The sequence below is a fragment of the Plectropomus leopardus genome, chromosome 2, assembly GCF_008729295.1.
Source record: "Plectropomus leopardus isolate mb chromosome 2, YSFRI_Pleo_2.0, whole genome shotgun sequence".
Taxonomy (NCBI): domain Eukaryota; kingdom Metazoa; phylum Chordata; class Actinopteri; order Perciformes; family Serranidae; genus Plectropomus; species Plectropomus leopardus.
The window spans coordinates 1465739-1491891 of record NC_056464.1 but is presented as its reverse complement, the minus strand read 5'-3'; the positions used below and the strand labels follow the sequence as shown (position 1 = coordinate 1491891).

The 26153-nt window shown below is 41.3% G+C and overlaps 3 protein-coding genes across 3 annotated transcripts; 2 read left to right on the top strand and 1 right to left on the bottom strand.

Annotated features, from left to right (window-relative positions):
• The first annotated feature begins 277 nt into the window (after positions 1–277).
• c2h1orf50 (chromosome 2 C1orf50 homolog) lies at positions 278–3568 on the top strand. Its single transcript, XM_042498190.1, has 5 exons — positions 278–456; positions 1181–1296; positions 1409–1495; positions 2159–2290; positions 3018–3568. Exons 1-5 carry the CDS (start codon positions 408–410, stop codon positions 3201–3203), a joined length of 570 nt encoding a protein of 189 aa, XP_042354124.1. The 5' UTR covers positions 278–407; the 3' UTR covers positions 3204–3568.
• A 1494-nt stretch (positions 3569–5062) lies between these two features.
• Positions 5063–14226, bottom strand: ap5b1 (adaptor related protein complex 5 subunit beta 1). Its single transcript, XM_042511298.1, has 3 exons — positions 13937–14226; positions 10949–11743; positions 5063–7107 (listed from the first exon to the last, which is right to left on the bottom strand). The coding sequence occupies exons 1-3, from the start codon at positions 14072–14074 to the stop codon at positions 5191–5193; spliced, it is 2850 nt and encodes a 949-aa protein (XP_042367232.1). The 5' UTR covers positions 14075–14226; the 3' UTR covers positions 5063–5190.
• Positions 14227–16098: 1872 nt separating this feature from the next.
• Positions 16099–25798, top strand: nuf2 (UF2 component of NDC80 kinetochore complex). Its single transcript, XM_042499434.1, has 13 exons — positions 16099–16294; positions 17350–17424; positions 18125–18201; positions 18484–18545; positions 19102–19199; positions 21718–21791; positions 22962–23055; positions 23135–23197; positions 23305–23442; positions 23548–23688; positions 24887–25062; positions 25161–25296; positions 25384–25798. Exons 1-13 carry the CDS (start codon positions 16172–16174, stop codon positions 25489–25491), a joined length of 1365 nt encoding a protein of 454 aa, XP_042355368.1. The 5' UTR covers positions 16099–16171; the 3' UTR covers positions 25492–25798.
• Positions 25799–26153: the final 355 nt, after the last annotated feature.

The window sequence follows — 26153 nt, the reverse complement described above, 5'->3', positions numbered from 1 at the left end:
CTCAACAGTGACACATCTTCGCCTCTTTAGATGTTCTGTCGCGAGGCCGGGATTTTTGTTAACACGCCTGAAAAGAAATCCAAGTAATATTGAAAATAAAATAAATTATATGTAATATAATTTGATTTTATTTTCATTTCAATGAATGTTGAAAAATTAAAAATTTATTTCATAATTATAAATAGCTCCGATAAAGCTTTTTATTTTAAAGACTTTTATACAGGCACAAAGCAGGACGACCATTATAGAAAAAAAGGGGAGGAGATTTAGGACCCTGTCATACCTCCGGTACTTTATGGTATTTGTATTTTTAGTCTAACATTAGCTGGTTATGAAAGCACCAGCTAGTCAGAAAGAGTGAAAACCTGTCAACGGACAAATTTGTATTAAAACGGAGAGAAGACAGCATGGACAGGACGGTCAGTCTTCCCAACCAGCCCGACAAAACCACCACAGGTAGGCTATCATAGACTTACTGAGAGACTTAATGAATACCATGTCAAACATGTCCACTGTCCCGAGCAGAACTAGTTAAAGGTGTCTCAACGTGTCAGAGCACCCTGCCAACATTACCTATTTGTTTATATATATTTTTTTGTCCATATGAGGTGCAGTTAGCTTAAGTTAGCCAGCAGCCGGCCGGTTAAACAGTGGGACAACGTGACTGTTGTAACAGCTGTGGTCTAGTATTGCTGTTCACTGTTATCCGATAGTAGATAATGTGATCTGCATTTAACTGACACCAATTATTATACAGTAAATGTTCAGAGAAGTTGGTTCACCATCAGTTTTGTTGTAGACTGCGTCGATGCTGGAATACTGTAACAAAAATAAAAAATTAGGAGACAAGAGTGTTGGTGTGGAGATGTTGACTGAAAACTACTCAAAGGTTTCGTGTTAATAAATGAAAAAATGCAGTCACTGCTTTGCATTACTATGCTTAACATGAATAATGATGTTTTTAGAAGCAATGGTAGCAGCAGCTGCTGTGATAGTAAAGTAAGGTTCATACTGGGACAGTATTAGTGTAACGTTAATATCAGCTAGAGTAGTCGCAGTAGTTTGAGCCCTGCCAGTAAAGCATCAGTTTTGGGTGCCTTCACAAGGATATTAAGGATTCTCCTAGTGACTCCCTGCATTATAAAACTGTGATGTAACCTGAACTGCGTGGTTCTTGCAGTGACTCTGGTTGAGAGCAGCAGCTCCCCCAGCGGTCTGGAACTGGTCAGTTCCTACCAGACCAACAGAGTGGGAGACCCCATGGACTTGGTGGCCCTGGCATCACAAGTACAGAAGGTTCACACTGAGATTCATGTTTTCAAATAACAAACTGTCACGTTAAACAGGGCAACATCTCTTGTTGGGGATGGACAGAACAGTCTTGGAAAGGTGTTTTCTTTGTTTTTAGGGAGATGACTTCATTAAAGCCAACGCCTGCAACAGGCTGACAGTCATTGCTGACCAGATCAGATACTTACAGGAGCAGGCCAGAAAGGTAAGTAGCAAAAACCAACACACAATGAATGGGCAGTAATAGATGTAGCAGTGATACACAAATGCTGAGTGTACTCTAGGTTTTACAGCTGGGACCAGCAGCTCTGCAGCTCCTTCTGCTGACTGGACAAGTTACAACACCCTGGCCACAGCTTTTACCATAGGAGCCTAACTAAAGTAACAATAATGTTGTAACATAATTTTAAATATAAAATCACAAAACATATACATTTAATTTTTCGCTAGACATTTCCCCTAACTTTTCAAAAATAATTGTCTATATCTACTTAATTCTTCTAAATTGCTGAACATTTCCAAAATGTTTATTTTTTCTATTTTTTGTGGACTGTTAAACCAGTGATTCTCAACTGGACCCCCCCAAACAATGGCAAATAGTTTATTTTCCCCTTGTGAGTGAGTGTAGAGGTGATCTCAGAGTGAGTCAGAGTCATAAGAGTGACTGTTCTGTTCACAGGTTTCACTTCCTCCATGGTTTTCTCCTCAGCTGGAGTTTACAACTACAGAATTCTGGTCTGACTGTCAGCAACTCAAATCTTTGAAAAAAGGACACTAGTAAAAAGGAAAACATATCATGTCTGAGTATGTTGGATAACTAAAAAATGAGGCACACTTTGAGTCCAAGACGCATCTTTTTCTTTTTCAGGTTTTAGAAGATGCTAAAAGAGATTCTGACCTCCACCATGCCGCCTGTAACATAGTGAAGAAACCAGGCAACATGTATTACCTCTACCAGCGGCCATCTGGACAGAAATACTTCTCCATCATCTCTCCTAAGGTCTGTATGACACACACTTATAAGCTGCTTCTATTGCTGTGTCCCTCTGCATGGACACAAAGTGTTACAACATGCAGGCACAGAAGCTGTTACTTAACACGCCCTGAGGACAAGTTCCACACGTGAATGGTGACCAAACACCGGTGAGCTTGTATGTAACGGTGACAGTTAGAGGTGTTTGGTGTTCAAAGTTCATTTAAGCCAGAAGGGAGCTGATGGTGAGCAGGCAGCCAAAACACAGGCCGCTCAGGCCGGATTAGACTGGCTGCAGTTTTATCTAAGCGTGTTTTTCAGGTATGACAGGGTCTCTAGTGGTCATGGGATTTATGAGATGGCAGGGAATTTAGATAGATCAAGATCAAGTCAGGGAGCTCCAGAGCTAAACCCAGCACGCAGACTCATATTTATTACAGATGATCTTATTTTGAGTAGTCCTAAAAATGTTAGAAACTCTGATATTCCTATTCCTATTCCTCTGGCCAACAGTTCAAAACCCAAAGTTGTCGTTCATTTTGACAAAGACACAAAAAAAATCATCAAACTTCAGAAGCTACAACGAGTTGAAATCTGCTTGAAAAATGATTTAGAAATGTCCATCAAAAAGTTTCTGTCAACACTCTCCTAATCACAAAGCTCTTTAACAGGGACTTTAAAAAGGGACTTGTAGTTTTGTAAACTGAAATTAAGTGCTGCACATCTCACCATAGTTTGCTTCCTTTGTCTGAAGGAATGGGGTCCAAGTTGCCCTCACACATTTGTTGGTGCATTCAAACTTCAACACGACATGTCCTGGACGCCCATGGACGAGGTGGAGAAGAGGGACTCAGAGATCGCCATCATGGACAAACTGCTGAGCCAGCAGACTGCCTTACCACCCTACACAGAGCCCAACTTCAAGGGCCTCTCTGACTGAAGGACTGCTCAACTGCAGAAAGGACTGGACTATTAAAAGGACACGTTGGACACTATAGTCTTAATGGACAGGCCAAAATAAATAACCCTTTATTATTAGCCCCACAGCAGGCTAATTTGCAAATCCATACATAGATTGGGATTGCTGTTATCAAATCACCTCACACTGTTTTGGTAACTTTGATTGACGTTTGTGCACAACGCATCACTGCACATTTTTATTTGTATACTCATCAGCTGCTGCTGTTGAATTTATAAATGTGAAACATTATGAATGATTCTCAAACTGAAAATATCAAAGCAGGCTTCAATGGCAAGCCTGTGCATGGACACTTCATAAATAAAGTTTTGAAATGTTTACTTCTCGGCCTTTGTCAAAGCTGCTTCACTGACACTCATCATCAGAATGAGCTGTAACAGCTTATTCAGGGTTTCTTACCAAAATGCCCTGTAAACGTGGAGGCTTAAGGATGATAAAATCATTTGTGTAAAGCTTTTAAAAAAGTAAATTGTTTATTCTTTACATCCCTGTTTGCTATCTAGCAGTTTTCTTCTTCACTGCTTTTGTTGGCATGTTACCACCAACTGTAGACCAGAATAATGTGAGAGGAGCAGGATGTGAAAGGTGTGTACGATTAAAGGTCCAGTGTTCTGGATTTAGTGACATCTAGTGGCAGAAACAGAATATAACCTAATACTCATACTATGTTTTCATTACTGCACAATTACCTGAAACCAACAACTGTCGCTCGCCCTGATTGTGGTCTGGTCCAGGTTGCGCTGATGCTGTGATCTTGCCTTTGGACAACTCCCTACCAACATATGCATGAGACTGTTATCATCTCTCTCAACATCATCATAGAGAGCAATTACTAATTTCACACCTACCATTATTGTAATATGACATGCATCTGTTTCTATTATTGCTGTGCCCCCCCACCCCCCCCCCCCACCCTCTCTCCTCCCCCTCTCTCTCTTTCTCTTTCTTTTTTGCCATGATTGTATTTCATTTGCTATTTACAACATCTATTGCTCGTCTGTCCGTCCTGGAAGAGGGATCCCTCACTATCCTCTACCGCTCTTCCTGAGGTTTCTTCCTCTTTTTTGTCCCCATTACAGGGGTTCTTTTTGGGAGTTTTTTCTTGGGTGATGTGAGGGTCTAAGGGCAGAGGGATGTCGTACACTGTAAAGCCCTCTGAGGCAAAACATGTTTTGTGATAATGGGCTCTATAAATAAAACTGACTTGACTTGTTGCATTTTTGTTACCTTAAAGAGTGCTTTATATGTACATAGACAGCAGGTCCTTTTCCACAGTCACCATGTTGCTTCTGTCGTATCCCAGAACGGACAAACCAAACTCTGGCTCTTTTCAAAAAAAATTAAACTCTGGAACCCAGTTAAAAAAGTTTGCGTTTTCAGGCCCCCAAAACACACAAGATCTGACTGAGCGAAGTTTGGTTTTTTAAAGGTCAAGTGTGTAGAATTTAGTGGCAACCAGTGGTGAAGCTGCAGACCGCAACCAACCGAGGGGCCGTTTACATGCCAATGGTTTTTGCATGAAACACTGAACTTTTGTTCAGCCTTTTTGGCCTTTCATTCACAGGCAAAAGTTCATAGGGATCCTTTCATGTCCTACAGGTGGTTCTGTTTGTGTGTTCTGATCATGATTTTGTATGGCCTGATTTTTATTAAGGAGTACAATCAGATCTTGTGCAACTCATCAGGTAGATTATGGGTTTTGTCTTTTGTTAATTGACTGTACCAGTAATGTTGTTTTGATTGTACCTTTTAGATGACAAAATATTTGACACATTTGTTTCATTTCAGCTCAAGACAATTGAAGTCAAATAACTTTATTTTATATCAAATGTCTTCAGTAATTTATTTAGAAGTACAATTAGAGTTTTAAAGGGCTGACAAAAGTTGGATGATTTAGTTAAAAATCAGCCTTTTTAAAAGTTAAAAACTATCCAGATAGATGCATCAGTCAGTGTTTTTTCTGTGAGGATGTGACTGTCAGAAGATAAGAACTGATGTGAGGCAGAAGCTGCCAGTTATCTGTGGCGATGTTGAAGTGCACGGCATCTTCCTCCGCCCTGATCCTCAGCAGGATGTGAGACTGTGGTGGGAGGAATAACAGCACTTTGAACTCTTCTTCATCAGACGGCTCTGACAGGAGGTGAGGGAGGAAGTGTGTCCGCAGCAGGGCAGTCAGAGCTACCTCCTCCATCTGGCAGCAGAACAGGCTGGTCGCACAGTCCTCCCCGCTTTCAGAGCTAATTCTGTCCCATAAAGCCTGGAACAGGTTCAGCTTGGCGCCTCGTCCCCATGTTGAGGGGGCGGGCAGAGGCATGAAGGCCTGCTGGAACGCCACATGGATGTGTGGCAGGACGGTGAGCCAGGACAGGCCGTCCTGGGTGGTGAAAATGGCGCTGGCGTGGAGGGTGGTGGGGTAGGGCTGTCTGGGCTTCAGTCTCAGCTGGACCTTGGGTGATGGCCTCTCTCTGAACAGACACGGGACACTGATGTCCCTCAGTTCTTCATAATGGTCGTCTGTGAGGCTGAAGTGGAGGCGGATGCTGAAGAGCTGATCAAAGCGGGAATCAGCGGCGTCAGTGTGAGTCAGCTGGTAGTTTAAGGTGATTTCTGAGGTGAAGTTAGGGACATCAAACTGAGCTCTGTATTGTTCCAGAGCTGCGTCCACCTCTCCTTGGCAGGCGTCCGTCCCGTTCTGGTTAAGGTCACTTTCTTCATCAGTTAGTGTGTGTTGTTGCAGCTCAGAATGCGCCTCCGTCAGCCTGATGATTGTCTTCTCTGTGTGGTGAATGTTCAGCAGGCCCGTCAGCCCCTCGCTCTCTGCCATGATGTTGGACAGCGAGTGCTTCTTGACCTGCCGTCCTCCCTCTGTTGAGCCCTGCGCCAAAACCCCGGCCAGCTTCTCCCTGGATAGTGTGGTCAGGAGGGTGTAGTAGAGGCGGGCGTGGTCTTGGATGTCTGTGTCTCCATAGCGGCAGCTGAGATGCTGCAGGATGTCAGCCAGAGGGACAAGCAGCGAGTCCAGGCTGGGGTGGACCCGGCAGACCCCCAGCAGGCTGTTCCCCAGACGCCAGTCACCGCTTACGCACAGAGAGGAAGAAGACGGAGTGATGACGCTGGACAAGAAGGAGAGTGTGCTGCGCTGTGGGATTTCTCTCTCCTCCGCCACCCGAGCCAGCACCTTGAGGTGCCGGCTCAGGTCCTGTAGGGTGAGCTGGGTGAGCGGGGCCTCTGTGATGACCCCCTGCAGGGCCTTCAGGAACCCCACAGCCCAGCCGGACTCAGGGAGCCTGTCCTGGGTCTGGTCTGCCAAGTTGATGAGGTGTGGAGCCAGGTGGGTGTGGCGGAGGTAGAGCTGACTCAGCTGCTCCGTCAGGCTGTGAAAGTAGCACTCCACGTGGCAGAAGTACAACAGGAAGAGGAAGGCGACTCTGAAGAAGGTGACGACAATCTCTCGGCTGCCTCCGTTTTCCACAATGTGCAGCAGCGAGCTGAGGTGTGCGGAGAGGTAGGCCAGCCCTCTGCCCCCCTCTTCCCCCTCCTCGCCCTCCTCCAGGTAGACCAGAGCCAGCAGGTTGAGGCGAGCCAGCATGGTGGCGCTGTCGTTGAACACGGTGGGCACCAGAGCCGAGGCCAGCCGCGGGGTCAGCAACACAGGGAGGGTCTCGTCTCCGTCGCCACAGCTGATTGGCCGGTTCTCAGGAAAGTGCAGGATGCAGTCCATGTAGAAAAGCTTCTCAGGTGTACTGAGCAGTGGGTGCTGGGAGAGCATCACCAGCCGCTGGAGGATGAAGGCTTCATCCTCTGCGCTGAACAGACTGTCTGTGAACGCACACTTCATCAGCAAAGTGCTGTGGAGGAGGCACACCTGGAAGGAGGAGACAGAGTCACTGTCAGTCAGGAAGTCTCAGTATGTCAAATCTGTAGATATTAACCCTTTACACCTGAACACACTGCATATGTGAGCAGAGCGTGACGGCAACCCCACCGAACTGCAGCGTGTTGCAAGCTCAGTGTTCACACTGGCAGTGTTGTTGCTGTGACGCTTCTGCAGGGCTGCCTGCTGCTATAAGTTCTGTATTTCTGCTGTCTGATTTCTGCTTTCTGATTTACTGCTGCGTGGTTGTATGCCTCCACACACCAGTCAAGTTACACTTACTGTTTATATCCATGTCTGTGAAAACACGAATGCTTCACTCACATCTTCCCCCCACAGCATAAAGGAGCTCTACAATCAACAGTTTACAGATCAGTCAATTATCAAGTTTAGTCAAGTATCTGACCAAATATCTCCCCTTATGTTCCTGAGTTATGATGTTGACTAAAGGCCAGAAACTTGTCTTATATCGAATAATATGTCGTCACAATAAAGTTGGCCTTTGAAATTTGAGTGTATGAATTCTCGCGTTATAGCCAAAAACATGTTTCATGAGGTCATAGTGGCCTGTGACCACAAAAATCTAATCAGTTCATCACTGAGTCCAAGTGAGCGTTTGGGTCAAATTTGAAGAAATTCCTTAGAGATGTTCTTGAGGTACTGGGTTTGTTACAATGGGATGGACGGACAACATAACGTCTCTGGCGTTGGAGGCATAAAAAGAAGAAACTGGAAGCCTGGCTGTGACTAAAGGTAACACTATCTGCCTAAAAAAGGTCATCTGCTGGCTGGAGCTTTATATTTAGCATACAGATATGTAAATGGTTTCAGTCTTCTCAGTATGCTGCCAGAAATTCACTCCCATTCATTGTATATTATAAGCAACTGTTTCACAGCATAGAGCATGCTGGGATACCTGCAAGGCACACCAAGCTGGCAGCGTGATAAGAGGGAGTGACAATTTGAAAAATTCAATGTAGGCACTGGCTAGATGGAAGGACTACCCACATTGTTTTAATATAAAGCTGGTTAAAAATCAGCAAAGTATCCCTTTAATGTAAACCCAGTATTTATATATCCTTAAAGCAATGTGCTTTAAATAAAAAGCGTTTAACTGATGAATCAAATGAGGTCTTTTTACTATGAAGCAGCTGCAGGAAACCCTATGTATGTCACCAAAGTTATCATCACCTGCTTTTCATCGCTAAAAATGCTTCAACAAAAACATTCCCACAGTCATTCCCACACTTTACATCAGATCATGTTAAGATTTTGCCTAAAGTAATAAGACAGGAGGAGCAGCCACAGTGAGCTGTTGGGCGAAGGTGACAGGTTCCTCACCTCTGACCCCTCAGCAAGGTAAACAGCTTTACCGCTCCCTGCTGTCGTTTGTAAAAACACTATGTGCCACCCTCAACATGAAATTAGGGCTGTCCAGCCACGACGACATATTGCAAAATGGTAAATGGTGGTGTGTTGGCAACCCTGCTGCATTATGTAAGAACACTGCTTTTTAAGAAGGCAGGGTTTGATTCTATTCAGGTGAAATGGGATTCTTTGGCATGGGAAACAAGGCAAAAAAGCAAATGTTAAATAAAAAATGGTAAACATCTATCAGAATGTGGTTTAAATACACATCATTGCTAATTGGATGCACTTTTGACACACCCACCAAATGAGAGCAAATGCAACTCAAAGCCCGTGGCACACTGTTTCCAGGAAACATGTCATTCAACCCGGAAAGTGTAAGAAAACCGTTTTGAGACTGAATGTGTTCCAGGTGGTGGTGGCTGTCTTGGCATGATGGGAAAAGGCTAATTATTGACCAACATCTTAAAGGACGCTTCAATTTTCAACCATTTTTTTATCAAAACAATGTGGGTGTGATGTGCAGATGAATTGTGGTAAACTTCCTATATGGCAGAGTTTCTCTGGCTTTCAGGCTGTTGCTCGAACTACAGGCTGTACTTTGTATTGCACACCACCCATGCTGCCACAGCAGACACAAAGAGTATACGGCTGATCCAGAGACACACCCACCCCTCTGTCTCTCAATTTTGGACTGAAATCCAATCAAATGGTAAAACTAGGCAATGCTGATTGAATATATATCAAAATTATGTTACAGCACTGCCTATTTCTCTCCTAATTTTTTTCCAAAAAACATATTTTAATGCTGTTTCACAGTAATGGTAAGAGTTTGCTACAGTGAAAATGGAGGCTGAAATAACTGAAATCAATTGGAAAAACTAAACACGCATGAGACTCATCAACACCCACAATATCATTAGAGTGCATTTAATAATTTCACACCTATCGTTATTGTAATATGACATGCGTCTGTTTCCACTATTGCTGTGCCTCTCTTTCCCTCTCTCCCCTCTCTCTTTCTCTTTCCTTTGAGCCAGGATTGTATTTCATTTGTTATATGCTTTATAAATAAAATTGACTTGACTTAACTTGAAAAGCGCTGATCACACATAAACCAAGATTCTAGCGATAACATTCCAAGAAGCATGGTGATGGATGTTAAAACATTAGCAGCTTTATTTCTATTGCAGCCACCACACTAGCCGTTATTATTTCCAATCCAAGGCCACGTAGGTGTGTTATAGAGCCATAATGGAAAGGCGAGCCCCTTATACATGGGAGCGGCTACATATGAGGGATTTCTGGGAGCTGAAAGTACACATTTTCACAGAGGAATTGTGGATTCAAAACTGTAGATGATCCACTCAACTTTGGAAGAGTTATGTGATGCAATAACATCTCCTGTAGCACCTGCTGCATCATTAGGGAGCCAGTTCCTACTGACAAGCATATAGCCATAGCATCACGTGACCAAGAAAAGACAAAAAAGTACTTCCATTGCAGTTTGTACAAATATGGCTTTTTAGAATCTCCTTGAATACCCCCTCATGTGAGTGACAAACTTTATTGCAATAAACAGGAGGGTTTTTTTAATTGATGTGTTTCCATTAGGTATGTTTTACGTTTAGAATTTCAATTTACCTAATTTCAGGGTTAAAGGAAACCGTTCTAATGTGGCTGCGTCGGGGTGTTAACAGTAGGAGTGTGCCATATCATATCGACTTCAGTAGTGTGGAATGGTTTGGTTACAAAAGATCAGATGTACAGACTATGGCAATATGTAAGAATTGCAACAAGACTGTCACAACAAAGGGGGGCAACACATCAAACTTATTTCACCACTTCAAACAGAAGCACTCGAAGAAGTATGAGGAGAGCCAAAAATCCTGCGAGGAGAGCACGCCAACAACAACAACAAATGCAACGAGCTCAAGCAGACAGCATACACTGGCTCAGCCCAGCATCTTTCGTAAGTTGCACTCCTCACAGAAGCCATCACATTTTGTTTGGCTAAAGATATGAAGCCAATTCAAACTATCGCGAGGGAAGGCTTCAAACGGCTCGTTAAAAAGTTGATTTTTATTTTGCTGTACGATTTTTATTTGTACAGAATCTGAAACTCGTTTTTGTTTAGTTTTCACTATATATTTTAAGACAAGTTGTTACATTGCTGACATATAAAACAATAACACTAAATTATGTTTTTTTAAATCATATTTTCTATATATTTTTCAGTATTTTGTCATATCGTCAAGAATATTGTTTTCATGAAATTACCTTGAAATATCATGATATTCTTTAAGGGCCATATCGCCCACTCCATTAGTTACCAGGTCAGCCTGGAGGAAAATTTTAAGGATTACAACTTTAATACTGCATCAAGGAAAATGCTCATAAACAACAACCAGTGAGACAAACAAGTGAGAGAAACATGGACTCATTAACTCCATCAGACACAAACCTCGCTGGTGCCCAGCAGTCGCAGCAGCTGAGCTCTGAATATGGCTGGAGGGACACCGGGAACCATGGCAACCACTTCTGTCAGTCTGTGGAGCAGAGCAGCCTGACACACAGGAGTGAGGAGGTAGGACTCCTCCAGGAGGGAGGACAGGACTGATCGCAGTTCCTTACAGTCAGGCCCGGTCTGCAGGGTGGGCACGGTGCTCATGGGGCCCAGGATGACAGAGCACAGTACGGCTGAGTCTGTGTTATCCATCGGGCCGGAGTCCAGCTCTGCCTCCCATGCAAATGTTGTGTTTCCTCCCAGTAGAGCCTTCAGATCCTCTGCTCCAGCTCCTGCATCCTGGGTCAGCTGATACACAGCATTTCTTAACACCAGACTGTGGAGTCCTGCGTAGGCCTGGTGCAGCCGGGATGTCTCTCGCTGCCGGAGCCCACCTAAGAGCTCGAGGCGCTGTGAGAGGAGGCCAGGAGAGCTAGCCTCCAGCTCCTGCAGGCAGCTACAAACTGTGGCCCGCACAGAGCGAAGAGCACCATCACCGTGAAGGTCACTGGTGTCCTGGGCTATCTGAAGGAGCAGCTCCAGGAAGTCCTGAGACGCACGGGAACGGCTGCTCACGCAGGAGGTGCAGACCAGCACAGAGGTGAGGGCTAGGAGGAGGTGACAGCGGAACTGAACAGACTTAGGAGGACACTGGTCCAACACTGACATGAGCTCCAGGGCTGTCTCCTCACCCACCGAGTCTGAGGGACACAGCAGGGTCGGGTACTCACACAGAGGGGACAACAGGAGGACCTGAAGAGGGACACACACAAGAATTATGGACCTGTTAGAGTTCAGAGACTTAGATTCAATATACAATTGTAAAAAGGAAAACATCAAGATAATACCAAGCACTTAAGTACACACGCGCACGCACGCGCACACACACACACACACACACACACACACACACACAAAACAGCAATCGATAAAACAATAAAAAAAACTAGCTTCTTTGTTGAAAAACTTCAGTTGTCAATATTGTAAATTTCAGGACAGTACTCCAGTTATAATTTTCTTATTGCCACATGGACATTTCAGGCCAGGCACATCTCTTCAGTGTGTAGATTTGGCAATGTTACAGAAGAAGCCTACAGGCGGGGTTAATTATACATCACCACCTCAAAATATAAACAGTGCATCCCAGCAGGAGGAGCCAACATACTATGTATACTGGATGAAAAAGTAAATAAAAATAGAAAAGTAAATAAATACAATTTAAAGGAAACATGTAAATGAAATCACCCCATTCAACCCATTATGAGGGTGTCTCAATGATGTATCCAGTATTATTCTTATTTTCGAAAAATTTAGAAGCAGATGTGTTCATGTGTGTTAGTGCTATAAATACCGTAATTCACACCCAAGATGACAACTTCAAATTGTTTATTTTAGTCCAACCGGGAGTCAAAAATAAACCACTCAGCAATTTAACAATGAAAAGATGTTTAATAAATGTCAATTATATGTCTATTTCTTGTTGGATGTTTAGATTTCGGTTATTCAAGGCTGAAAAGTGAAAGTTTAGTAATCTGGTCTAGTCTTAGCCTCGATGAAAGAGTAAACAGAATCTGTGTATTTGAAAAAAAATTAACATTCATGATGTAAACATGGGGGTATGCAGTGTTTCTATGTATTTTTTTTATATATTAAATGATTATTTTAAAATACAGTCTAAAATCAGGCTGTATGTAGCCAATAAATCCTGGTTTATATCAGGGCTAAAGCTTGGACACCATGTTTAAATGACCAAGAAAACCATCCAATTTTATTTGACTACAGAAGCTGGAACCTGTGTTTTCGGGGTAGTTTGACATGGTTGGACATTATGTTGAGACTGAAACAGGCCAAACTCTCTTTAAAAATCGAGCAAATGACCCTTTCAAACCCGACCAGTTTAGCTTGATATCTGTAAAAAAATATGGGAAGGACGTTTAATTTGAGAGAAGAGAAGGTGTAAGAATGTATCAGAAACATATTATAGTGTAACTAATACTCACTACCCACTTATCTACATGTATGTTTTGACCCAATACTCTTGTCTACAGTACACACACGTTATATATATATATATATATATATATATATATATATATAGAGAGAGAGTAATATATATATATATATATAGAGAGAGAGAGAGAGAGAGAGAGGAGAGAGAGAGAGAGAGAGTTTGTTAGTCTCTACTGTCTACTTTTCTATCTATTTTATTTTATTGTTTTGATTTCTTTAATTACACCCCCTTATTCTTCTTATTCTTTCCCCCAATTTATTTGTTTATTCTATATTTTTGCATATCTTTTTTTCCTTTTTACATGACTGAAAGGTCTTCATGTTCATTTGGTCATGTAATTATGTCACATAAACTGATAAGAGAATTACAAAAAATGAAAATTAAAAAAAAACATGGGAAGAAGGCAATGAGCAACAAAAGAAGCAAAAATGCCCCAAAATTCGCAAGATATTATTAAAACATACAAGAAAATTAACTGAAAATTATTATTTAAAAGAAGAAAAAAAAAACCCAAAACGACAAAATGAACAAACATTAAAAAAACGAAATAGAAATTACAACTTAAAACAAACAATTACCTAGGAAAAAACACACTCGATGATAATAACTATGACATAAATTTCTTGCTATTTACTACCAAGTTGATAATTTACTTTTTAATGTTTTCGAAAGCAGCCGCAGCAATTCGCTGAGGGTTCGAAGGTCGAAATACTTGTAAAAGGTGTCTGAAAAAAGTAAAGGCGGTTATCGGAGGCTATCATTCGGTGAATGTGACAATTTCACGTTTATGAGCTGGCTAATTAAACACCTAATGCCTAATATTTTCGTAGGTAGGCAAATGGAGCAACACGTTTATGAAGCGTGGCAGAAGACTGACGTTATATATTATATTTCATTGTATTACTATTATTATTATCTTTATTACTGTCGTTTACCTTGACACTGTACGTGGCTCTGTCATCTCGGAGCTCGCGCAGCAGCTCCGCGAGGAAAGCCTCGGCTGTGGTCCCGGAGAGGAAGCGGGACGGACTGCGGAAGAAAGCAGAGATCCTCTCGGCCCAGTTCAGCGCCATTACCGCTCAAAACCCGGACTGTGGCGACCTGCACACTACCGCCTCACCGGCACCGAATCAAGTCATGTCACACTGTCAGCTCGGACTACGAAATGAAACACTCAATCTCCACCGTCACCGACATGAAACATCCAGACAACACACCAGTTACTTCCGTGTTGTGTCACGTGCACTCTAACACTGTCTTGCATTAACGCCCCCTGTGGACCGGGAATATGAAGAAAACAAAACAAAAAAAAAAAGGTAATACAAGAAAAACGGGGGGCAAAAAACGTTCAAAACAATTGGCACAAGAAAAGACTTGATTGTTTTCATAAGCTTTTGAAAACAAAGATGTTGTCCAAATCAGACACCCAGTCCCTTTTACCAGCCCAGTGTGGCTACACATAATGACAAATAAAGGCCCGTCTCTATTAGACGCCCCGTTACCATGCAGTTCATTTTTAAAGAAGTTCTTTGGATATATAAAACCATGGATGTTGGCTACCTACTGGAAATAATGTTAGTTAGCTGCTTAGATCTCACATAGAAATATAAATGTTTAAACTTTTGTCAATATGGATGTGTTGCACACAGCTTGGTAATTTCCTCCAATTCACCTATTCAGTTGATTTGACTGAAACCAAACCCACCAAAGATGACAGTAATACCGGCAGAGCAAACAAGAGAGACACACAAAAAAGAGGTTTAATGAAACAAATTGATTGTATTTCCATCTTTGCTGAGCAAAATTTTAATGAGAAAAGAACCAAAACCCTGTGTTCTATAGAGACGCCCTTCCCAAATTTAAAACTGTTGAGTTCAGTGGCTTAAGCAAATAATAGCCTGGGCTGTAATTCATAGAAAAAAAAAATGCTATGCTACACCCCACAAACCAGAGCAATCTGTGCACTCTTCCAACGGGAATTGGAACCTATCCCTTAAGCTATATCTAGCCACTATCTTACAAAATGTTTTAAGACCATAGATTTTAATTGTGTGGAAGAGTTCAAATGACTCTGAAGGAAGATCCTTTTTTTTTATTATCTAAATGGGAACGTGTTGCTTGGTTTCTTTGACTACAGATGTCTGTGCTACAGATGAGATGATAGTGTGGCTGACATTTTTTTTTTTATTATCATGTCCAAATTTGATATACATAAATTTAACTACTGAAAAAAAGCAGTTCCCATGGTCCCATTAATGAAATATCATATTTCTCTTAATGCTTACAATGTAATACAAAAAGCAGCAGAAAGGTGTGTCATTTGGGTATTTTATTTAATCTGTGCCTAGTGTCACCTGCCCCTGGCTACATTTTATTTCAGTTGTTTTATGTTCTGAACTTTATGTTGCTGTAAGCTTTTTTTTTTAATTATTTTTTCCCTTTGGTTCTGCGCTCATAAATACATTTTGTTTGGTATGACCACCATAAAATATACATTTAGGTATAAATGAAATCCAAACAATAGCACAAGGTTAATCCATAGGGACTGTTAGGCACATTTTTCACACGTTTTATTTACTTTACCTAAAAAAGAAAAAAGGCTGTGATCACCAAAAAAATAATAACCTACTTTGCATGTAGTATATTGAAAATAATTCATTTGTGTGTGTGTGTGTGTGTGTATGTGTGTGTGTGTGTCTACTATCATCACGAAAAAAAAACCTGGCATTTAAAGGGTTAGAATAGTGAAAATTATTGAGTATTCGATAACAATGATTGGGATTAATATTGATTAAAAAATAAACTCAGTGAAAGTACGAAATCATAAAATAAATAATAATAATTTTAGTATTGCCTGATTTTGAAAATCTTTGTGCACAAAGCGATACGAGTGTGTGTAATATTAAAGCGGACGTTAAGGGTTCAAATTAGTTCAATATTTCTCCCATCAAACATCCAGGAGGGGAGTTCAGGAGTTCTACACAGTTGGTGCGATAGATGGCGCGAGTGAGTATCTGTATCATGCGTCTCATCACAGAAGAAGTATGAAATGACCAATCACATGCTTCGTCTAGAAATCAACAAGGAAGTTGTGTTAAGGCGCCAATTTTGTGTCGTCGCTGAAGCAGTTTTTGTGTTGTCTGTTTTTAGTTGCCGTTAAAATCGCGACAATGACAGAAAATACGTTCCCTGTCTACGCTGTGGACGCGATAGTTAACTTTTACCGGACAGAAGTTCTGACCGGTCAAGAGGCTAAACATTTCGCCAAGAGCGACCTGACTCCTGCTCCCAAGGTAAAGCCCACTCCTCTCTGGAGCTTATGTCGGACATTAAATATCTGACAGCTTCATTTAGAAATTAGCAAAGTGACGTTATATAACGGAATTGATAGCTAAATTATTGGCAGTGCTGCGAGAGACCGAACGGAGGATTTTATCCGTCTAACGTTATCCAAATTAACGTTAGTTTATTAGAGAATTACAACACTGTTGCTATATTTTTATCATTAAATGTATAATGCATTTTTTTTTAAAAAAAAGGTCATCACTTGTTGAATGCTGTCAGACAATAATCACTTCTCCTGAATACAAAAGTCCTTTCCTCAAAGATGTTCTGACAGTTACACAGTTAAGTTAACATACGAATCAGTTATGAAAAGGTACAGAGTATTTATACTGTGATGATGAAAATCTTAACACAGTAAACCTCAATCACTTCATCAACAGTAACAGTGACAGTAAAGTATTGCATTTATGGTGAAGACGTTGGTAAAGGTAAATTTATTTAATATCTTTATGCGTCTTTATTCTGAAGACAGTCTGTGATTATGGTTTTGCACTTTGTAAGTGAATTTTGTATTGTGCAAGCCACTTGAACCATTTACAGTATGAGATTTTCAAATTGAAACTGTTGAGAAGACTGTGCCAAAGATAAAATACCACCATACAATACTCACATGCTAATATGTCATATATATTGTATATTGTACCCAGGGATGCACAGTATTCGATTTTTTGCAGATATCCAATATTTTTTATTTTTTATCCCCACCCATAAAATGTGTATTCTTATTGTGATAGCTCACCAGCAGATGGAGACATAAAACAATGCTTTATAAAGTACGTAATATTAATTGACTGCAAAATAAGAAAAATAGTTAAACTTAGGGTTGATGTTTTGTACTTGTTCACTTTGTGCAGACACACACACACACACACACACATACATACACACACACATACACATATGCATATAACAGCCTGATGCTGTTAGAGTGTCAGCTAGCAGTCCTCTGTGGTCACATTAATTCCAGATCAATAACATAGCGCTCGTGTATTCTCTCCTCCAGCCAGAGGCCGTCCAAACATTGTACATGAGAGTGTTGCATCTCCTGTATCGTTTCCGCCCCGAGTGTCACTCCATGGTAAGAACAGCTAACTACTTTATGATGCTTTCACTCAACAGTCCATGTCACACTGAGCTGTCTGCTGCATTCCCTTTTTTTCTCAGTATATTAAGTATCATTAATTATTGATTGACATAATTTTTCTTGTGCTGCATTCAGATGCCTTTCAATATTTAAACTTTTGAACCCTAAGCAAATTGATTTTATTTTTTTTTTCGAAAACATCATGAAAAAAGGCAATGAGCAACCTGGCAAGATATGTCCCGCAAATTGCAAGAAATTTGTAGATATAGAAAAATATTTTCTAGAAGGGAACATTTTTGGATAGCTAATTTCTAATATTTTTTTAAATATATTTAAACTTATTATACTACTTATTATGACTTATTATTTCCTTGGTTGTTTGTTTTTTAAACTTTACCATTTGTTTTTTGTTTGATTGTTTAATGATTTTTACCAATTTTGAAATCATTTTCTTGTACTTCTTACTAATTTCATGTTACTTTCTGTTTCACTTCTTCAATTGGTCATTGTGTAATTCCCATGTTTTTGAAAGAAATCAAGCCCAGATTTCAAAGGGTTAATGTCACTTTACAAACATCATGTTTCAATAGGGAGTGATGTGGGGATTTTCGTCATAGAGGGAGCCATCACCATACACCTAGTTGTTATCTTTTCTATATTTGAAAGCATAATTTCCTTTTTTGTTTTCTCACAGGTTCCACTTTTGGAGAACATTCAGAATCCAGTGTATCATGAGGGGTCGACTGCTATCATGAGCGTCTACATGCGCATGTATGTTTCCTTGCTTTCTCTCCTGGATATAACACAATATTCTCTGTTGCAACTGCCACAGAGTGAAGGAGAGGATGATTGCTGATTGCTGATGACGGGTTTAGGATGTACTGTATTTAAATAGATGTAAGCAAACCAAACAGACTGAAAAGAATAGAGCACATGGCTGTTTTTGCCATCCGTGGTTCAGTACTTCAATGGCCACAGCTCTGACAGGCGGTTACAGTGAGATTTGTATCCACACTCTATATATTTACAACAGCACTGTGTGATCTTTCTCAGGCGGCAGTTTTTGCCGATGTGCTTGGTGTACGATTTTTCACTGAATGACCTTCTAGCTCCAAGTAAGTATGTTTTTCATTTTTATCTGTCTGTACGTTTTTTTCTGAAACTACTATATCACATACATACAGGAGTCCCTCCAGGATGGACAATGTAGCAATCGCAACAATTCACACAAATTCAGGAAATATCTGTTGATTCTGCACAGCCTTGCAGCTTCACTGCAAATTTAACTCATTTCATTGTGCGGCTGCGCGCAGCGTATTGATCCGTTCAGTTTCTGTCTATGTTTATTATGATACTGCTGCTGCGCCTGTCACTTACACAGTGACAGGAATTACTGTCAGCATTGCAAGGCTTATGTTACCCAACAGTTATTAATGACTTAATTTACTGAGTCAAAATAGCCCTAAAATGTATCATATTAAGATGTGCATCTTATCTAAATATAACTTTAAAAAAAACAACATGCATCACTTTTTTTTTAAAGCTGCTGCAAAATCAGGCATTCCAGACTGCCACAGTTACAAAAACAGCCCTTAAAATTCTAGAGGGACTGAAACAGTGATAACTAGATGTGGGATAACCCTGGATGATAACATTGTTCTTCCTTTCCAGAAAAACAGAAGACTCTGACTGTTCTCAGTGCGATAATGAACTTTCTGCACTTCAGGAAGCAGAGGATGGACATGATCTTGGACAAGCAGACCAGATTTGTATGTGGAGGGGTGGGGGGGGTCCATTTGGCTTATTCAGTAGCCAGTTGAAAAAAATAGAATTCTGCAGGTTGCACAAGACATTTTAACCCCAATTAAAGAAAGGTCTCACATCTAACATAGGGCTACTTTAATTAGAAGTATCTTGATCAGTTTTAATGCAGATCTTCAATAGAGCTAGGACATTTTGCACTTGATATAGTGTTACAATTGTGATTTTTTAAAGGTATATTATGCAGGAATTGTCAACTACTGTTGGTAAACAGAATCATGAGTTAATGTGAAAGCCAACTTCAGCTTTGTCCGCCTGCCATTTGGCCTCACTATACTTGCTATATTCTGCAAACTGCTGTTTTCATAGCTTCCTCTGAGTGCTGCGTACAGTGTGGCACCTGGTCTCTACTTTTCATACAGTTGCAACCTGTGTGCTGTGCCCACAATACAAACAAAATCAGAACATCCAGGCAGTGAGTAGAGTTTCTGCACATAAATAGACAGCTCAATACCAGACTGATAGGGATTACTGTTGTACAGAGTTCAAACTGTCATGAAATTTCTGGAAAAGTTATGAAATTAGAAAACTGTTCATAGAGTAATAGAATGTTTTCAGAAGATTTTGAAAATATATTGTATCGCCTAGTCTTAAAGACATATAGATGTCCGGATAAATCAAATTTGGCCACTATGTTGGCTAATTAATCCGCTTAGTGAGGGTGGGGGTCGGGCTTATAATGGGACAGTGATCAACCTTAATTTCTAAAGGTATTGCATACTTTTAGATGCTGCCACTCAAGATAACAAGGTCAATCTTGAAGAATGTGCATCTTCTGTGACATCATATATCAGCAAATGTGTTGATGATATAGTGATCCAAAAAATGGTGAGATCATTCCCCAGCCAGGAAGCTTGGATGAATGGAGAGCTGAAAGCTCTTTTCAGAGCTAAAAAAACTGCCTTTCAGTCAGGGGACAAGGAGGCATACATCATCGCCAGAGCACGACTGAGAGCTGGCATCAAGAAGGCTAAAAGGAGACATCAGCAGAGACTGGAGAGAGATCTCAACAGCAACAGCAGGCGATTCAAAATGTCATAGGCTATAAAAGCAGGAGCGCCCCCATCATATATGAGGCCACACTGCTGGAAGAGCTGAACACATTCTACGCTCGCTACGACTCAGCTGTGAAGACTACTCCGCCTCCAGAGGACCGGCCACCCTCAGTAACCACGGCAGATGTTAGAAAAATCCTGCTGAGAGTGAAAATAAACAAGTCCGCTGGCCTCGACAACATTCCTGGACGCGTACTAAAAACTTGTGTTGATCAGCTTGTTAATGTAAAAACTGACATTTTAACATCTCACTCTCACAAGAGACAGTTCCCTCCTGCCTCAAGAGTCAAGTCAATTTTATTTATAGAGCCCATTATCACAAAACATGGTTTGCCTCAGAGGGCTTTACAGTGTATGACATCCATCATAGTTCCTGTACCTAAATAGTCTGCTGTGTCTAGTCTTTATGACTACCGCCCTGTGGCTCCTACCCCCATCCTGATGAAGTGCTTTGAGAAACTGGTTCTCCAGCACATCAAAGACAACATCCCTGCCAGCTTGGACCCTCATCAGAACGCTCTCAGAACCAACAGATCCACAGAGGATACCATCTCTACTGCTCTTCACTCACCTGGAGAATAAGAACAACTACATCAGGATGCTGTTTGTTGACTTCAGCTCAGCATTCAACACAGTCTCTCCCATGAAGCTGATTGGAAAACTTCAGTCAAAGTCAGAGTCTGCTTTATTGTCAAATCTGCCATATTTACAGCACATACAGAGGATTGAACACTCTGTGCATTAGTACAACACTCTGCAACTTGATACTGGTCTTCCCTACATGCAGACCCCAGAGAGTTCCAGTTGGCAGTCAAACCTCCTCTACATTAGTGCTCAACACCGGAGCCCCCCAGGGCTGTGTGCTCAGCCCCCTCCTGTTCACACTGTCCACCCATGACTGCACTCCCAGACATCAGGAGAACTCTATTGTGAAGTATGCGGACGACATCACTATCATCGGCCGTATTACAAGCAATGACGACAGTTCATAAAATCAACAATCTTGCAGAGTGGTGCACAGAGAACAACCTACTGCTCAATGTCTGTAAAATCAAGGAGCTGATTGTTGAATTTAGAAAGAAGGAGGCAAAGACACACAGACTATAGAGCAGCTTCTGAAACTCCTCAACTCCCCAATTCTCCTTCAACACCAAAAAGTTGTAGTATGATTTAGGATCAACTTTAGTTTCACTTTTTCTTAAACCATGATTAAGAAAAATGACAATAAATCTACCTTGTACCTTGTACCTTGTACTTTTAGGACCAGGCAAGGTCGCCTGATTTTCTGACTGCTATGACTGTTACCATGTGTGTGCGTGTTTGCATGTTTGCATGCGTGTTTGCATGTGTTTGCATGTGTGTGTGTGTGCGCGCGCGCGCAGTTATTCTAACAGTTATTGTGTGTTTACAGAGGGCAGACATGGACAGGCTGCAGGCGTACACCAGAGGCAATGTAGAAGCAGAGAAGAAGATTGAGATACTGACGTAAGTCTTTAGTTAAATGAGTGTGCTTTTTGTTGCTTTCAGCTTCTTTGATGTGATGTGTTTATGCCCTTTTTGCAATTTGTTGTATCTTTTAAAAAGTAATATTTCTGGGTTTTGGACCCATTTGAAGACACCAACCTGGGAATATGTAATGGACATTTTATAGCGTGCCCCAAGAATGAGTCCTAAAACCTGCAATTACTTTGCATTTTTCCAGCTCCAGTCCCTCATCTAAAAGTTGATGGGTTTTTAAGATTTTTTTGGTTGGGGGGGGGGGGGGGGGGGGGGGGGGGGGGGGGGGGACAGCTTTTTGCCTTTATTTTACAGGAAAGCTTAAGTGTGAAAGGGGGAGAGAGAGAGCAGATGACATGCAGCAAAGGGCCGAGGTTGCAATTGAACCCACAGCTGCTGCACCAAGGACATGAATTCTGTACATGGGGCGCCCGCTCTACCAACTTAGCCGCTGGGTGCCCCAGTAAATGTGTTTTTGGTTCAACGCCTGAAATAAGGTCTGTGGGTAACACAAGCTGACTTTCATGTTGTGTTCTACAACATAAAATACGTCAGTTTTTTATACCCCACTGTGAACCTCGAAGCTTTTATGTGTCGGCGGTTGCTAACAAGTGGCTAAACAAAACTACAAATTGTCATCAAACTGAACACAACTTAATTTGTTAATTTATAGCTTAGTTAGCTTTTGGTTTTTTTACATTCTTTACATTATCTTGTTGAACAATTTTGTAAGTATCATAAACATTTGTTTACCACAGAGCTTTTTTGCTGCAATAATCTAAAATCCAATGGAAAAATCTTACAGGACGGACGATGCTAACTTCCATGTTGGCCAACAGAAAAACATCATTCCTTGGGCACTTTATTGACTACAGCTTAATTGCTTCATTAAATTGACATAGTGGACAGGTTTACTAACAGGTGTTTTTTCTTTCTAAACAAAATAATTGAATGATCATCCATTCTATAACTGTGAAAACAAATGTTATGCCAAGATCACAGTGTAATTATTCCATAAATAATAAAGCATTTTATGGTCACAAGAAATCAGAACATTAGATATGATACACACAATTAGATACACATCCTCTCCACAGACATAAAAGACAAAAATTGAACTCAAATTCAACTGCAGGCTTTTTAATTGTTGTTGTTCAGGACTATCCCACCAGAGCAGCAGGCTGAGGCTGACGAGCTGGCAGCTGCTCTCTCTGAGCTGCACACCACCACCATGCATGAGTACCAGGAAGTGGTGAGTGCTGCTGAAACACAGTCCAGATGATAGAGCCTGCTGTGTGTGTGCTCTCATGTGAAATAAAATCTCCTTTCAGAATGCAATGAATGAAACCATCGCAGAGTGGAAAACCAAAATAGCAGAGAAGACTCAGAAACTGGTATGTGACTGTAGTGAGAATAGAACCTTCTATTTGTGAACCGTACTGTGTGGGAAAAATCCACCACAAAGACAGTCAGATAGTAAGAGTTTGGGTGTGTGTGTCAGGCCCAGGTGAAGGTGGACGTCAGCAACCTAAAGGAAGACATCGGAAGACTCAAGTCTCAGATTGTGGAGTCTCCAGAGGAGCTGAAGAGTCAGATGGAGAAGATGAGGGAGAATGTCAAGAACATCAAGAACTCCATCGTGAGTACAACGGAATACGGAACGCTGGCAGTTTGGAGATTAGACTGATATGCAGTCATTTTTGTCAGTCAGCTGTATGATGAGTTGCTGATGGTGTGATTTCAGGAAGAAGCAGATGAGCGTGTGGTGGAGCTGCAGAACATGGTGCAGAGCATGACTCACACTGAGGCTGAGATCCAGCAGATGTACAACCTGCTGCAGGACCTGGAGAGCAGCATGAACACCACCAACCAGAGACAGGAGGAGGTAGGAACAAGTGCTCTGCATTTTTGATTAGATTTATTTAGCACATGTTAAAAATGACAGTTATACATTTTAATAAAAGGAGACATGCAGAGGAAACCCAGAAAATCCTCAAGGGGCTTGACAAGTGAGGTTCCCTACAAAACTATCAATCAGTACATAGAGTCTCTTAACATTGATCAAAAACAGTTACAGAATTGTTTAAAAAAAAAAAGCAGCCTCTTTCACGTACATCATATAAAATGACTATTGTGAACATCAAGTGTAAAATGTCACGTTGTGACGGCAGTTTGGTTTTCTCGCTCTCTTCTACAGTTCTCTGCCTCTCACAGACACACACACACACACGCACACACAGAGCAGGGCTTTTGCAGAGCTCCAGACTGTGACTATTTAGTCACATTTTGCAACCGTAGAGCACTACTTCAATTTGTAAATCTTATGAATATCTGAACTGCAGAGCTGTTAGTTTGTTTCCAGCTTACAGAGAATAAATCATCATGTGAATCAGCGCTGCGCTAACAGGCTAATGTAATGACTGGTAGTGGTGGTAGTGTGAGCAGAACTGAAGAGCTGTTAGTTTGTTGCCCGCTCACAGTGAATGAATCCTCATGGTTATCTGTTAAACTGTCTGCTAACATCCAACTGTTGACCGGAAGGTTCGAGTCCTCTGCAAAAACATCAACATTTCCTACCTGAGACGAGCCAGGTCCTTCAACATAAAAGCACCATGGGTCCTACTTTGATTTATTTAATTATAACAATATAACAATATTATAGAAGTACTGAATTCAAATTCTTTATAACCTTATTTATTAACTGTTATAACATTAGTACATTCAACTTTATTATTTGATAGTAGCTACTTTATTTGACTTTATTGTAAGTGCAGTTTATTCAATAATGTTTTTTATTGTTGTAGTTATTATTAGAATCAAGGACATTTAAAAATATCAAGATATGTATTGTGCAATGCAATGCATCCTTAAAATATCACTGTATGATTTTAAAGCCATATCGCCCAGCCCCACTGAGTGAAGGTACGGTAATTCTCATCTCAGCAGTGCCTGCTGGTAAATCTGTGGAATCTCTGAAATCCTTTCTTTGCAGCTTATATTTGTGTGTGTGTGTGTGTGTGTGTGTGTGCGTGTGTGTGTGTGTGTGCGTGCGTGCGTGCGTGTGTGCGTACGTGCGTGCGTAGCACCAGGAGCTGATGGCTCAGTATGAGAAGAAGCAGAAGGAGCTGAAGAACCTGTGCATCGAGGAGGGCCAGCTGAAGCGAGCTCTGGGCATGAAGCTGGACAAAGAGTCCAAACAGAACATCCGCAGGCAGAAGAAGAGAGAGATGAAGGAGCAGCATGTTCAGGACGTGCTGGGGTATTTCAGGCCATAACATACAGTGATACATGCAAAGAATGTGACAATCCTGCTCTGTAAAGTCAAAGTTCAGACATCAACATTGAGCTGTTCTCCAGGCAGTGTAACCAAATCCATCAGAAGCGTGAGGAGATGGCAGACAAGATCCAGGAGATCTCCAGAGAGACGCAGCAGCTGAAGGTCAAGATCCAGAGCCTGAGAGACGTCTGCAGCAAAGAGACAGAGAAAGCTCAGGTAAGAGTGTCCTCCACACCTCTGCACACACTTTTCATTGTTTGATTGAAGGTTTGAGAGCAACATTTGTGACCTCCCTGTGTCCAGGCTCTGTATGACACCCTGTCAACTTCAATGGACGAGCTGCACAGGAGGATTGAGATGCACGTGGTGGACCTGAAACAAGATGTCACCAAGATGGCCGCCAACTTTTGAGATCATTTTGCATGTTTATCATCATATGACTGTGTGGTGTTACTTCTCTGTTCTGTGTTTTTACTCATTTAACCTTTTGTTGCCTTTTTAACTTTTGTTATTTAAAATGTTAGAGGCAAAGACGTGTATCAGTTAATAAATCTGATCAGCTCAAAAGCTTTCATGCTTCCTGTTTCCTGCTTCAGGAGGAGCAAATGTGGTTTTACATCCAGACTGAAAAAAACAGAAGCCATATATAAACAGTAGGCGGGTTTTCATTAACCCTCTAATTGTGCAAATTGAAATTGCCAATATAAAATACAACTAATGGAAACACATCGATTAAAAAAAACGGAACAACCCCCATTAATCGCAAAAAAGTTTTTATGTTCTCATGAGGTGGTATTACAGGTGATTCAAAAAAGCTATGTTTCACAAAACTGCAATGGAAACACTTTCTTTTCTTGGTCACATGATGCTATGGCTATGTGCTTGTCAGTAGGAACTGGCTCCCTCATGATGCAGCAGGAGCTACAAGAGCTGTTATTGCATCACATAACTCTTCAAAAGTTGAGCGGATCATCCAGAAGTTTTGAATCCACAATTCCTCTGTAAAATCGTGGAGTGTCACCTCCCAGAAATGCCTCATATGTGGCCGCTCCCACGTATGAGAGGCTAACCTT